General features: G+C 46.2%; 1 protein-coding gene across 2 annotated transcripts in view; it reads left to right on the forward strand.

Annotated features, from left to right (window-relative positions):
- LOC131947296 (acyloxyacyl hydrolase) overlaps positions 1 to 12,962 on the forward strand; it is a 36,986-nt gene that overhangs the window by 15,776 nt on the left and 8,248 nt on the right. Inside the window, exons 8-19 of one of the 2 annotated variants that reach the window (XM_059308472.1) lie at positions 290 to 360; positions 587 to 635; positions 1,471 to 1,614; positions 1,725 to 1,794; positions 1,893 to 2,009; positions 2,594 to 2,630; positions 3,314 to 3,388; positions 3,533 to 3,608; positions 4,095 to 4,250; positions 4,376 to 4,435; positions 5,516 to 5,618; positions 5,774 to 5,850. In XM_059308472.1, the coding sequence (XP_059164455.1) occupies positions 290 to 360; positions 587 to 635; positions 1,471 to 1,614; positions 1,725 to 1,794; positions 1,893 to 2,009; positions 2,594 to 2,630; positions 3,314 to 3,388; positions 3,533 to 3,608; positions 4,095 to 4,250; positions 4,376 to 4,435; positions 5,516 to 5,618; positions 5,774 to 5,850 (1,035 nt within the window). Of the gene's footprint in view, positions 1 to 289; positions 361 to 586; positions 636 to 1,470; positions 1,615 to 1,724; positions 1,795 to 1,892; positions 2,010 to 2,510; positions 2,548 to 2,593; positions 2,631 to 3,313; positions 3,389 to 3,532; positions 3,609 to 4,094; positions 4,251 to 4,375; positions 4,436 to 5,515; positions 5,619 to 5,773; positions 5,851 to 12,962 lie in introns of both variants that reach the window. The other variant, XM_059308471.1, reaches the window with a different exon arrangement.

Genomic DNA, 12,962 nt, shown 5'->3' on the forward strand with positions numbered 1-12,962 from the left:
TACACCTGACTTTTTTTGGATTTTCCCTAATTCTACACCACACACTAACCACATACACCATTTACACCATACACACCACATACACCACACATACACAACATACTCCACATTCACCACACTTACCACATACACTACACAAACCACCCACACACTACACTCACTATCCACACCACACACTCGCCACACACTCACCAAATACACCACACACACCACACACACCCTCGTACCCACCGGCAAACGACCCCCTCACTACCCACCTCTACTCCCACGCCCCCCCCCCCCTCCCCAGGCACTGAGAGGTGCGGCCTGGCGCGGGAAAGATTGCTCTGACGTCATCAGTGACATGTACCCTGGTGTCATGTAAGTTATCACGTGACATGAACATTATCAAATTTGTTTTGTTATATCACCAGTCACCATTGTTGTATCACCAGTCAAAATTTGTGCATTGCCAGTCACCGTTATTGTATCACCAATCACCATCGTTGTATCACCAATCACCATTATTGTATCACCAAACACCATTATTGTATCACCAATCACCATTATTGTATCACCAATCACCAGCGGTGTTTTTATATTTTAGACCCACAGATGGCGACAAGACTCTGGACTCCAATTGTAACGGAATTTTTGTAAGTCTCACTGTAGGTCTCACTGTAGGTCTCACTGTAAGTCTCACTGTAAGTCTCACTGTAGGTCTCACTGTAGGTCTCACTGTAGGTCTCACTGTAGGTCTCACTGTGGGTCTCGCTGTAGGTCTCGCTGTAGGTCTCCCTTTAATGCTCACTGTAAGTCTCACTGTAAGTCTCACTGTAGGTCTCACTGTAGATCTCCCATAGGTCTCACTGTAAGTCTCAATGTAGGTCTCACTGTAGGTCTCACTGTAGGTCTCACTGTAGATCTCCCATAGGTCTCACTGTAGGTCTCACTGTAGGTCTCACTGTAGATCTCCCATAGGTCTCACTGTAAGTCTCACTGTAAGACTCTGGACTCCAATTGTAACGGAATTTTTGTAAGTCTCACTGTAGGTCTCACTGTAAGTCTCACTGTGGGTTTCACTGTAGGTCTCCCTGTAGGTCTCACTGTAAGTCTTACTGTAGGTCTCACTGTAGGTCTCACTGTAGGTCTCACTGTAGGTCTCACTGTAGGCCTCACTGTAGGTCTCACTGTAGGTATCACTGTAAGTCTCACTGTGGGTCTCGCTGTAGATCTCCCATAGGTCTCACTGTAGGTCTCACTGGATGTCTCACCGTGGGTCTCACTGTAGGCCTCACTGTAGGTTTCACTGTAGGTCTCACTGTAGGTCTAACTGTAGGTCTCACTGTAGGCCTCACTGTAGGTCTCACTGTAAGTCTCATTAACTGACTGTTAGACCATGTGACGTGACTGTTTTGACCACGTGACGTGACTCTCTGATTGACCACGTGACGTGACTGTTTGACCACGTGACTCTCTGGTCCTACCCAGGGCGTCATCAACAACACAGGCAGGACTTATGAAGACGAGCTGTGCGCCAACTCCCAGCCCCGGGGCGTCGCTGTCTTGGGGGACTCGGTCAGCGCCCATTTCCACCTCCCTCCCCAGTGGTTTGACGCCACTCAGATATCTGAGGTAAGTCAACTTTCATCCAACAAAACTTGTCAACTTTCGACCAACAAAACTTGTCAACTTTAACATACAAAATCTTCATCCAACACAACTTGTCAAATCTCAACCAACAGAAAAGTTTCCTGCACGCGGTGGAGATTCTAGAAAATGAAATCGACTGGCCCATGATGTCAACTTGCACAGGTGAGGGGGTGGTGGGGGATAGTGGGTTCGATCTGGGGATATGGGGGTCAAGGGGTCCAGTCTAGATGTAGATTATCACGTGTCTGTCTCTGTCATAGGTCATGGTTCAAATTTATGGCCAGAAGCGATTACCGGTCCCATCGATTCCATTTATAATCGATTACGTGACAGAAATCGATGCAACCACAGAGACTTCCAGAACATCGCAGCCAACGGTAAGTCCAGTGTTTCTTTCAGACTTTTTTCTCCGGGAGGGGGGGGAGGCACTTGAAATTTTGGGGGGGGGGGGGGGCGGACTAAAATTTCCGGGGGAGTCGGACACTGTTAAAAGTATATATTTTCCATTTCGCTCGGTTGGGGGAAGGGCGGTAGACTTTCTTCAGGGAGGTTCCCCCCCCCCCCCCCCCCGAAGAGATACCTGGAAGAAACTCTGGGTAAGTCGCCATCTGCTGAAACTTTACTGCAAATACAAACTTTACTGCAAATACAAACGTTACTGCAAATACAAACTCTACTGTAAATACAAATAAAAGTAGATTTAAGGTTTTCAAGTATGTTTGTGTGTGCCCAAACAATAAAAACTATTTCAAGTGCCTGTAACGGTAAAAACACTTTAAAAATATCACTGTTTGGAGGTCCAATAATTATAATTAAGCTGATTAGCTGATGAGCACACCTGAAGTGGTGAGTACACAACGTGCGTTGATCTGTTGCAGGTGAGCGCTCCTCCAGCATGAACGACCTTGTCAAAACGTGAGTACACCTGACCTGCATGTTGGCTCACCTTTTTCTATTGCAGGTGAGGACTCGTCCAGTGTCAATCACATCGTCAGGACGTGAGTATCGTGTCACATGATAGGTTCAGCTCAATTATCACGTGACAGGTTTAGCTCAATTGTCACGTGGTAGGTTCAGCTCAATGGTCACGTGATAGGTTTAGCTCAATGGTCACGTGACAGGTTCAGCTCAATGGTCACGTGACAGGTTCAGCTCAATGGTCACGTGACAGGTTTAGCTCAATTGTCACGTGGTAGGTTCAGCTCAATCGTCACGTGATAGGTTCAGCTCAATTGACACGTGACAGGTTCAGCTCAATTGACACGTGACAGGTTCAGCTCAATGGTCACGTGACAGGTTCAGCTCAATGGTCACGTGACAGGTTTAGCTCAATTGTCACGTGGTAGGTTCAGCTCAATGGTCACGTGATAGGTTCAGCTCAATGGTCACGTGATAGGTTCAGCTCAATGGTCACGTGATAGGTTCAGCTCAATGGTCACGTGATAGGTTCAGCTCAATGGTCACGTGACACAGTGAGTCCAGTCCATTGTGTGACGTGACAGAAAGCGTACTCACAAGATTATGTATGATGTATCTGAGTTGTGTGAGGCTAAGAATCAGATAAACTTGTCGCATAAGGCTTTAAAAACACATTGTTTTGTTGTTTTTCTACTGCTAGTATATATGGTGGTCGTTTGACCTTTGACCTCCATCTCTTACGTGCTGATGTTTCTATTTTTAGACTGGCGAGAAAACCCGGAAAAGACCGACCTCTCGTGGTGTTCTACGCCCTTGTGGGTAACGACGTCTGCAATGGGTGAGCAGCCGACTAATCATGTTCATTCATTGAACACAATGCTCATTTTTTACTCACATGTGTCCAACAATGGTTACCAATAATGAAAAGTTTTGATGAAATAAATGTGAGCGGTCATTGACCTTTTCTTTCTGTTGTGTCCAGACACCCCGACACTTTCGATCACATGACCACGCCAGCCGAGATGTTCAACAACACCATGCAGACCCTGGACTATCTGGTAATGAACTGTGTTACATTTTAAAAACAAAATCAAATGTTTACTGGCAGTTTGTAAGAAATCTGATGATATGCCCGATGTAAAAAATTTAAAAAACGACACATTTTTGGTTAACATGATCACTAATTTAATTGGCCAACATGTTTATAAATGTAATTGGCCAACATGTTTAAAGATGTAATTGGTCAACATGTTTATAAGTTTAATTGGCCAACATGTTTTTAATGTAATTGGCCAACATGTTTATAAATTTAATTGGCCAACATGTTTTTTAATGTAATTGGCCAACATGTTTATAAATTTAATTGGCCAACATGTTTAAAAATGTAATTGGTCAACATGTTTAAAAATGTAATTGGCCAACATGTTTTTTTAATGTAATTGGCCAACATGTTTATAAATTTAATTGGCCAACATGTTTTTTAATGTAATTGGCCAACATGTTTATAAATTTAATTGGCCAACGTGTCCACTGTTGTCTGACAGAGCAAGGTACTCCCCAACAACAGTCACGTGATCCTGTTGGGTCTGGCAGACGGACGGGTGCTGTACGACAACATGGGACCCAGGGTCCACCCCGTCTCCACCTACTGGGGGACCTTTACCTACGCCAAATTTTACGACTTTCTCAACTGTCTACAGGTAGGGGTGCGTCTGAATTGTGCAGATTTGGATGAAGCCAAACAAGTTTTGTTTTCAGTTATTAAAAAGTTTTTTTATGTTATCTGTGACTGTACCATGACTCAATGCTGATTTTCTATTTTTAGATCTCCCCGTGTATGGGCTGGATGAACACAAACAGGACAATGAGGGACCTAACAACTCAGGTCAGTATCTGGTCAACTTAGGTCAGTGTCTGGTCAACTAGACACAACTTAGGTCAGTGTCTGGTCAACTTAGGTCAGTGTCTGGTCAACTTAGGTCAGTGCATGGTCATCTTAGGACAGTGTCTGGTCAACTAGACACAACTTAGGTCAGTGTGGTCAACTTAGGTCAGTGTCTGGTCAACTTAGGTCAGTGCATGGTCAACTTAGGTCAGTGCCTGGTCAACTAGACACAACTTAGGTTAGTGTCTGGTCAACTTAGGTCAGTGTCTGGTCAACTAGACACAACTTAGGTTAGTGTCTGGTCAACTAAGGTCAGTGCATGGTCAACGTAGGTCAGTGTCTGGTCAACAGATCAGTGTCTGGTCAACTTAGGTCAGTGCATGGTCAACTTAGGTCAATGTCTGGTCAACTCAGGTCAGTGTCTGGTCAACTTAGGTCAGTGTCCGGTCAACTAGACACAACTGAGGCCAGTGTCTGGTCAACTTAGGTCAGTGTCTGGTCAACTTAGGTCAGTGTCTGGTCAACTAGACACAACTTAGGTCAGTGTCTGGTCAACTTAGGGCAGTGTCTGGTCAACTCTGGTCAGTGTCTGGTCAAGTTATGTCAGTGTCTGGTCAATTAGACACAACTTAGGTCAGTGTCTGGTCAACTTAGGTCAGTGTCTGGTCAACTTAGGTCAGTGTCTGGTCAACTTAGGTCAGTGTCTGGTCAACTTAGGTCAGTGTCTGGTCAACTTAGGTCAGTGTCTGGTCAACTTAGGTCAGTGTCTGGTCAACTTAGGTCAGTGTCTGGTCAACTTAGGTCAGTGTCTGGTAAACTTAGGTCAGTGTCTGGTCAACTAGACAGTTCAAACAATGACGTTCAGTAAACACCTGGCCTGCTGACTTAATACCATAACAAGTGTTCACTGTACGGACTGAGTCCATTGGTGGGAAGCTACGAGTTCAGGTGGGGGGAGGGGCAGCTGGGTGTAGTGCCGGCTACTCACTTCAAGTTGACCTCTCTATGATGACCGTAGTTGACCTCTCTATGATGACTGTAGTTTACTTCTATGACCTTTGACCCCCATGTCTCCCCTAGAGAGCCGAGCAGCTGACCGCTGTCCTGAGGAACATCGCCACGACCTACAAGACTCGCTACCCGAACTTTGACCTCAACTTCCTGGATAACCCCATCAACGAAGGTAAGAAAAACAACTACAAGGACCTGCTCCTGGCACCCTCATCACATTCCAAACTTTAGATTCATTCAAACATGTTTTGGTTGAAGTAATTTTAAGTTATTCAATGTCCGCCCTTTGCTGTTTACATCCAAAAAATGTTGTTCCAATTTTTACAGCCATCACAAAGTGGGAGGCAATGGGAGGCGCGGGATGGGAACTGATAGAACCAGTCGATGGTTTCCATGACAACCAGGTACGTTATAATCAGATACAAAATTAACTTAAGGATTGGCTTAGCCACACACAACTAACGACAAACGACCCCTACAATCTGACTTGACTGATCTAACGACAAACGACCCCTACAATCTGACTTGACTGATCTAACGACAAACGACCCCTACAACCTGACTTGACTGATCTAAAGACAAACGACCCCTACAACCTGACTTGACTGATCTAACGACAAACGACCCCCACAACCTGACTTGACTGATCTAACGACAAACGACCCCCACAACCTGACTTGACTGATCTAAAGACAAACGACCCCCACAACCTGACTTGACTGATCTAACGACAAACGACCCCTACAACCTGACTTGACTGATCTAACGACAAACGACCCCCACAACCTGACTTGACTGATCTAACGACAAACGACCCCCACAACCTGACTTGACTGATCTAACGACAAACGACCCCCACAACCTGACTTGACTGATCTAACGACAAACGACCCCCACAACCTGACTTGACTGATCTAAAGACAAACGACCCCTACAACCTGACTTGACTGATCTAACGACAAACGACCCCTACAATCTGACTTGACTGATCTAACGACAAACGACCCCTACAATCTGACTTGACTGATCTAACGACAAACGACCCCTACAACCTGACTTGACTGATCTAACGACAAACGACCCCTACAATCTGACTTGACTGATCTAACGACAAACGACCCCTACAATCTGACTTGACTGATCTAACGACAAACGACCCCCACAACCTGACTTGACTGATCTAACGACAAACGACCCCCACAACCTGACTTGACTGATCTAACGACAAACGACCCCCACAACCTGACTTGACTGATCTAACGACAAACGACCCCTACAACCTGACTTGACTGATCTAACGACAAACGACCCCTACAACCTGACTTGACTGATCTAACGACAAACGACCCCTACAACCTGACTTGACTGATCTAACGACAAACGACCCCCACAACCTGACTTGACTGATCTAAAGACAAACGACCCCTACAACCTGACTTGACTGATCTAACGACAAACGACCCCCACAACCTGACTTGACTGATCTAAAGACAAACGACCCCTACAACCTGACTTGACTGATCTAACGACAAACGACCCCCACAACCTGACTTGACTGATCTAACGACAAACGACCCCCACAACCTGACTTGACTGATCTAAAGACAAACGACCCCTACAACCTGACTTGACTGATCTAACGACAAACGACCCCTACAATCTGACTTGACTGATCTAACGACAAACGACCCCTACAATCTGACTTGACTGATCTAACGACAAACGACCCCTACAACCTGACTTGACTGATCTAACGACAAACGACCCCTACAATCTGACTTGACTGATCTAACGACAAACGACCCCTACAATCTGACTTGACTGATCTAACGACAAACGACCCCCACAACCTGACTTGACTGATCTAACGACAAACGACCCCCACAACCTGACTTGACTGATCTAACGACAAACGACCCCCACAACCTGACTTGACTGATCTAACGACAAACGACCCCTACAACCTGACTTGACTGATCTAACGACAAACGACCCCTACAACCTGACTTGACTGATCTAACGACAAACGACCCCTACAACCTGACTTGACTGATCTAACGACAAACGACCCCCACAACCTGACTTGACTGATCTAACGACAAACGACCCCCACAACCTGACTTGACTGATCTAAAGACAAACGACCCCTACAACCTGACTTGACTGATCTAACGACAAACGACCCCTACAATCTGACTTGACTGATCTAACAACAAACGACCCCTTAAACCTGACTTGACTGATCTAACGACAAACGACCCCTTAAACCTGACTTGACTGATCTAACGACAAACGACCCCTACAACCTGACTTGACTGATCTAACGACAAACGACCCCCACAACCTGACTTGACTGATCTAACGACAAACGACCCCTACAACCTGACTTGACTGATCTAACGACAAACGACCCCTACAATCTGACTTGACTGATCTAAAGACAAACGACCCCCACAACCTGACTTGACTGATCTAACGACAAACGACCCCTACAACCTGACTTGACTGATCTAACGACAAACGACCCCCACAACCTGACTTGACTGATCTAACGACAAACGACCCCCACAACCTGACTTGACTGATCTAACGACAAACGACCCCCACAACCTGACTTGACTGATCTAACGACAAACGACCCCCACAACCTGACTTGACTGATCTAAAGACAAACGACCCCTACAATCTGACTTGACTGATCTAACGACAAACGACCCCTACAATCTGACTTGACTGATCTAACGACAAACGACCCCTACAATCTGACTTGACTGATCTAACGACAAACGACCCCTACAACCTGACTTGACTGATCTAACGACAAACGACCCCTACAACCTGTCTTGACTGATCTAAAGACAAACGACCCCTACAACCTGACTTGACTGATCTAACGACAAACGACCCCTACAATCTGACTTGACTGATCTAACGACAAACGACCCCTACAATCTGACTTGACTGATCTAACGACAAACGACCCCTACAATCTGACTTGACTGATCTAACGACAAACGACCCCTACAACCTGACTTGACTGATCTAACGACAAACGACCCCTACAACCTGTCTTGACTGATCTAACGACAAACGACCCCTACAACCTGACTTGACTGATCTAACGACAAACGACCCCTACAATCTGACTTGACTGATCTAACGACAAACGACCCCTACAATCTGACTTGACTGATCTAACGACAAACGACCCCCACAACCTGACTTGACTGATCTAACGACAAACGACCCCCACAACCTGACTTGACTGATCTAACGACCAACGACCCCCACAACCTGACTTGACTGATCTAACGACAAACGACCCCTACAACCTGACTTGACTGATCTAACGACAAACGACCCCTACAACCTGACTTGACTGATCTAACGACAAACGACCCCTAAAACCTGACTTGACTGATCTAACGACAAACGACCCCTACAACCTGACTTGACTGATCTAACGACAAACGACCCCTACAATCTGACTTGACTGATCTAACGACAAACGACCCCTACAACCTGACTTGACTGATCTAACGACAAACGACCCCTACAATCTGACTTGACTGATCTAACGACAAACGACCCCTACAATCTGACTTGACTGATCTAACGACAAACGACCCCCACAACCTGACTTGACTGATCTAACGATAAACGACCCCCACAACCTGACTTGACTGATCTAACGACAAACGACCCCTACAACCTGACTTGACTGATCTAACGACAAACGACCCCTACAACCTGACTTGACTGATCTAACGACAAACGACCCCTACAACCTGACTTGACTGATCTAACGACAAACGACCCCTTAAACCTGACTTGACTGATCTAACGACAAACGACCCCTACAACCTGACTTGACTGATCTAACGACAAACGACCCCCACAACCTGACTTGACTGATCTAACGACAAACGACCCCCACAACCTGACTTGACTGATCTAAAGACAAACGACCCCTACAACCTGACTTGACTGATCTAACGACAAACGACCCCTACAATCTGACTTGACTGATCTAACAACAAACGACCCCTTAAACCTGACTTGACTGATCTAACGACAAACGACCCCTTAAACCTGACTTGACTGATCTAACGACAAACGACCCCTACAATCTGACTTGACTGATCTAACGACAAACGACCCCTACAATCTGACTTGACTGATCTAACGACAAACGACCCCTACAACCTGACTTGACTGATCTAAAGACAAACGACCCCTACAACCTGACTTGACTGATCTAACGACAAACGACCCCCACAACCTGACTTGACTGATCTAACGACAAACGACCCCCACAACCTGACTTGACTGATCTAAAGACAAACGACCCCCACAACCTGACTTGACTGATCTAACGACAAACGACCCCTACAACCTGACTTGACTGATCTAACGACAAACGACCCCCACAACCTGACTTGACTGATCTAACGACAAACGACCCCCACAACCTGACTTGACTGATCTAACGACAAACGACCCCCACAACCTGACTTGACTGATCTAACGACAAACGACCCCCACAACCTGACTTGACTGATCTAAAGACAAACGACCCCTACAACCTGACTTGACTGATCTAACGACAAACGACCCCTACAATCTGACTTGACTGATCTAACGACAAACGACCCCTACAATCTGACTTGACTGATCTAACGACAAACGACCCCTACAACCTGACTTGACTGATCTAACGACAAACGACCCCTACAATCTGACTTGACTGATCTAACGACAAACGACCCCTACAATCTGACTTGACTGATCTAACGACAAACGACCCCCACAACCTGACTTGACTGATCTAACGACAAACGACCCCCACAACCTGACTTGACTGATCTAACGACAAACGACCCCCACAACCTGACTTGACTGATCTAACGACAAACGACCCCTACAACCTGACTTGACTGATCTAACGACAAACGACCCCTACAACCTGACTTGACTGATCTAACGACAAACGACCCCTACAACCTGACTTGACTGATCTAACGACAAACGACCCCCACAACCTGACTTGACTGATCTAAAGACAAACGACCCCTACAACCTGACTTGACTGATCTAACGACAAACGACCCCCACAACCTGACTTGACTGATCTAAAGACAAACGACCCCTACAACCTGACTTGACTGATCTAACGACAAACGACCCCCACAACCTGACTTGACTGATCTAACGACAAACGACCCCCACAACCTGACTTGACTGATCTAAAGACAAACGACCCCTACAACCTGACTTGACTGATCTAACGACAAACGACCCCTACAATCTGACTTGACTGATCTAACGACAAACGACCCCTACAATCTGACTTGACTGATCTAACGACAAACGACCCCTACAACCTGACTTGACTGATCTAACGACAAACGACCCCTACAATCTGACTTGACTGATCTAACGACAAACGACCCCTACAATCTGACTTGACTGATCTAACGACAAACGACCCCCACAACCTGACTTGACTGATCTAACGACAAACGACCCCCACAACCTGACTTGACTGATCTAACGACAAACGACCCCCACAACCTGACTTGACTGATCTAACGACAAACGACCCCTACAACCTGACTTGACTGATCTAACGACAAACGACCCCTACAACCTGACTTGACTGATCTAACGACAAACGACCCCTACAACCTGACTTGACTGATCTAACGACAAACGACCCCCACAACCTGACTTGACTGATCTAACGACAAACGACCCCCACAACCTGACTTGACTGATCTAAAGACAAACGACCCCTACAACCTGACTTGACTGATCTAACGACAAACGACCCCTACAATCTGACTTGACTGATCTAACAACAAACGACCCCTTAAACCTGACTTGACTGATCTAACGACAAACGACCCCTTAAACCTGACTTGACTGATCTAACGACAAACGACCCCTACAACCTGACTTGACTGATCTAACGACAAACGACCCCCACAACCTGACTTGACTGATCTAACGACAAACGACCCCTACAACCTGACTTGACTGATCTAACGACAAACGACCCCTACAATCTGACTTGACTGATCTAAAGACAAACGACCCCCACAACCTGACTTGACTGATCTAACGACAAACGACCCCTACAACCTGACTTGACTGATCTAACGACAAACGACCCCCACAACCTGACTTGACTGATCTAACGACAAACGACCCCCACAACCTGACTTGACTGATCTAACGACAAACGACCCCCACAACCTGACTTGACTGATCTAACGACAAACGACCCCCACAACCTGACTTGACTGATCTAAAGACAAACGACCCCTACAATCTGACTTGACTGATCTAACGACAAACGACCCCTACAATCTGACTTGACTGATCTAACGACAAACGACCCCTACAATCTGACTTGACTGATCTAACGACAAACGACCCCTACAACCTGACTTGACTGATCTAACGACAAACGACCCCTACAACCTGTCTTGACTGATCTAAAGACAAACGACCCCTACAACCTGACTTGACTGATCTAACGACAAACGACCCCTACAATCTGACTTGACTGATCTAACGACAAACGACCCCTACAATCTGACTTGACTGATCTAACGACAAACGACCCCTACAATCTGACTTGACTGATCTAACGACAAACGACCCCTACAACCTGACTTGACTGATCTAACGACAAACGACCCCTACAACCTGTCTTGACTGATCTAACGACAAACGACCCCTACAACCTGACTTGACTGATCTAACGACAAACGACCCCTACAATCTGACTTGACTGATCTAACGACAAACGACCCCTACAATCTGACTTGACTGATCTAACGACAAACGACCCCCACAACCTGACTTGACTGATCTAACGACAAACGACCCCCACAACCTGACTTGACTGATCTAACGACCAACGACCCCCACAACCTGACTTGACTGATCTAACGACAAACGACCCCTACAACCTGACTTGACTGATCTAACGACAAACGACCCCTACAACCTGACTTGACTGATCTAACGACAAACGACCCCTAAAACCTGACTTGACTGATCTAACGACAAACGACCCCTACAACCTGACTTGACTGATCTAACGACAAACGACCCCTACAATCTGACTTGACTGATCTAACGACAAACGACCCCTACAACCTGACTTGACTGATCTAACGACAAACGACCCCTACAATCTGACTTGACTGATCTAACGACAAACGACCCCTACAATCTGACTTGACTGATCTAACGACAAACGACCCCCACAACCTGACTTGACTGATCTAACGATAAACGACCCCCACAACCTGACTTGACTGATCTAACGACAAACGACCCCTACAACCTGACTTGACTGATCTAACGACAAACGACCCCTACAACCTGACTTGACTGATCTAACGACAAACGACCCCTACAACCTGACTTGACTGATCTAACGACAAACGACCCCCACAACCTGACTTGACTGATCTAAAGACAAACGACCCCTACAACCTGA

This window comes from Physella acuta, unplaced genomic scaffold, assembly GCF_028476545.2.
Source record: "Physella acuta isolate Inbredline_101_S28 unplaced genomic scaffold, ASM2847654v3 ptg000591l, whole genome shotgun sequence".
NCBI classification, from domain to species: Eukaryota; Metazoa; Mollusca; class Gastropoda; family Physidae; genus Physella; species Physella acuta.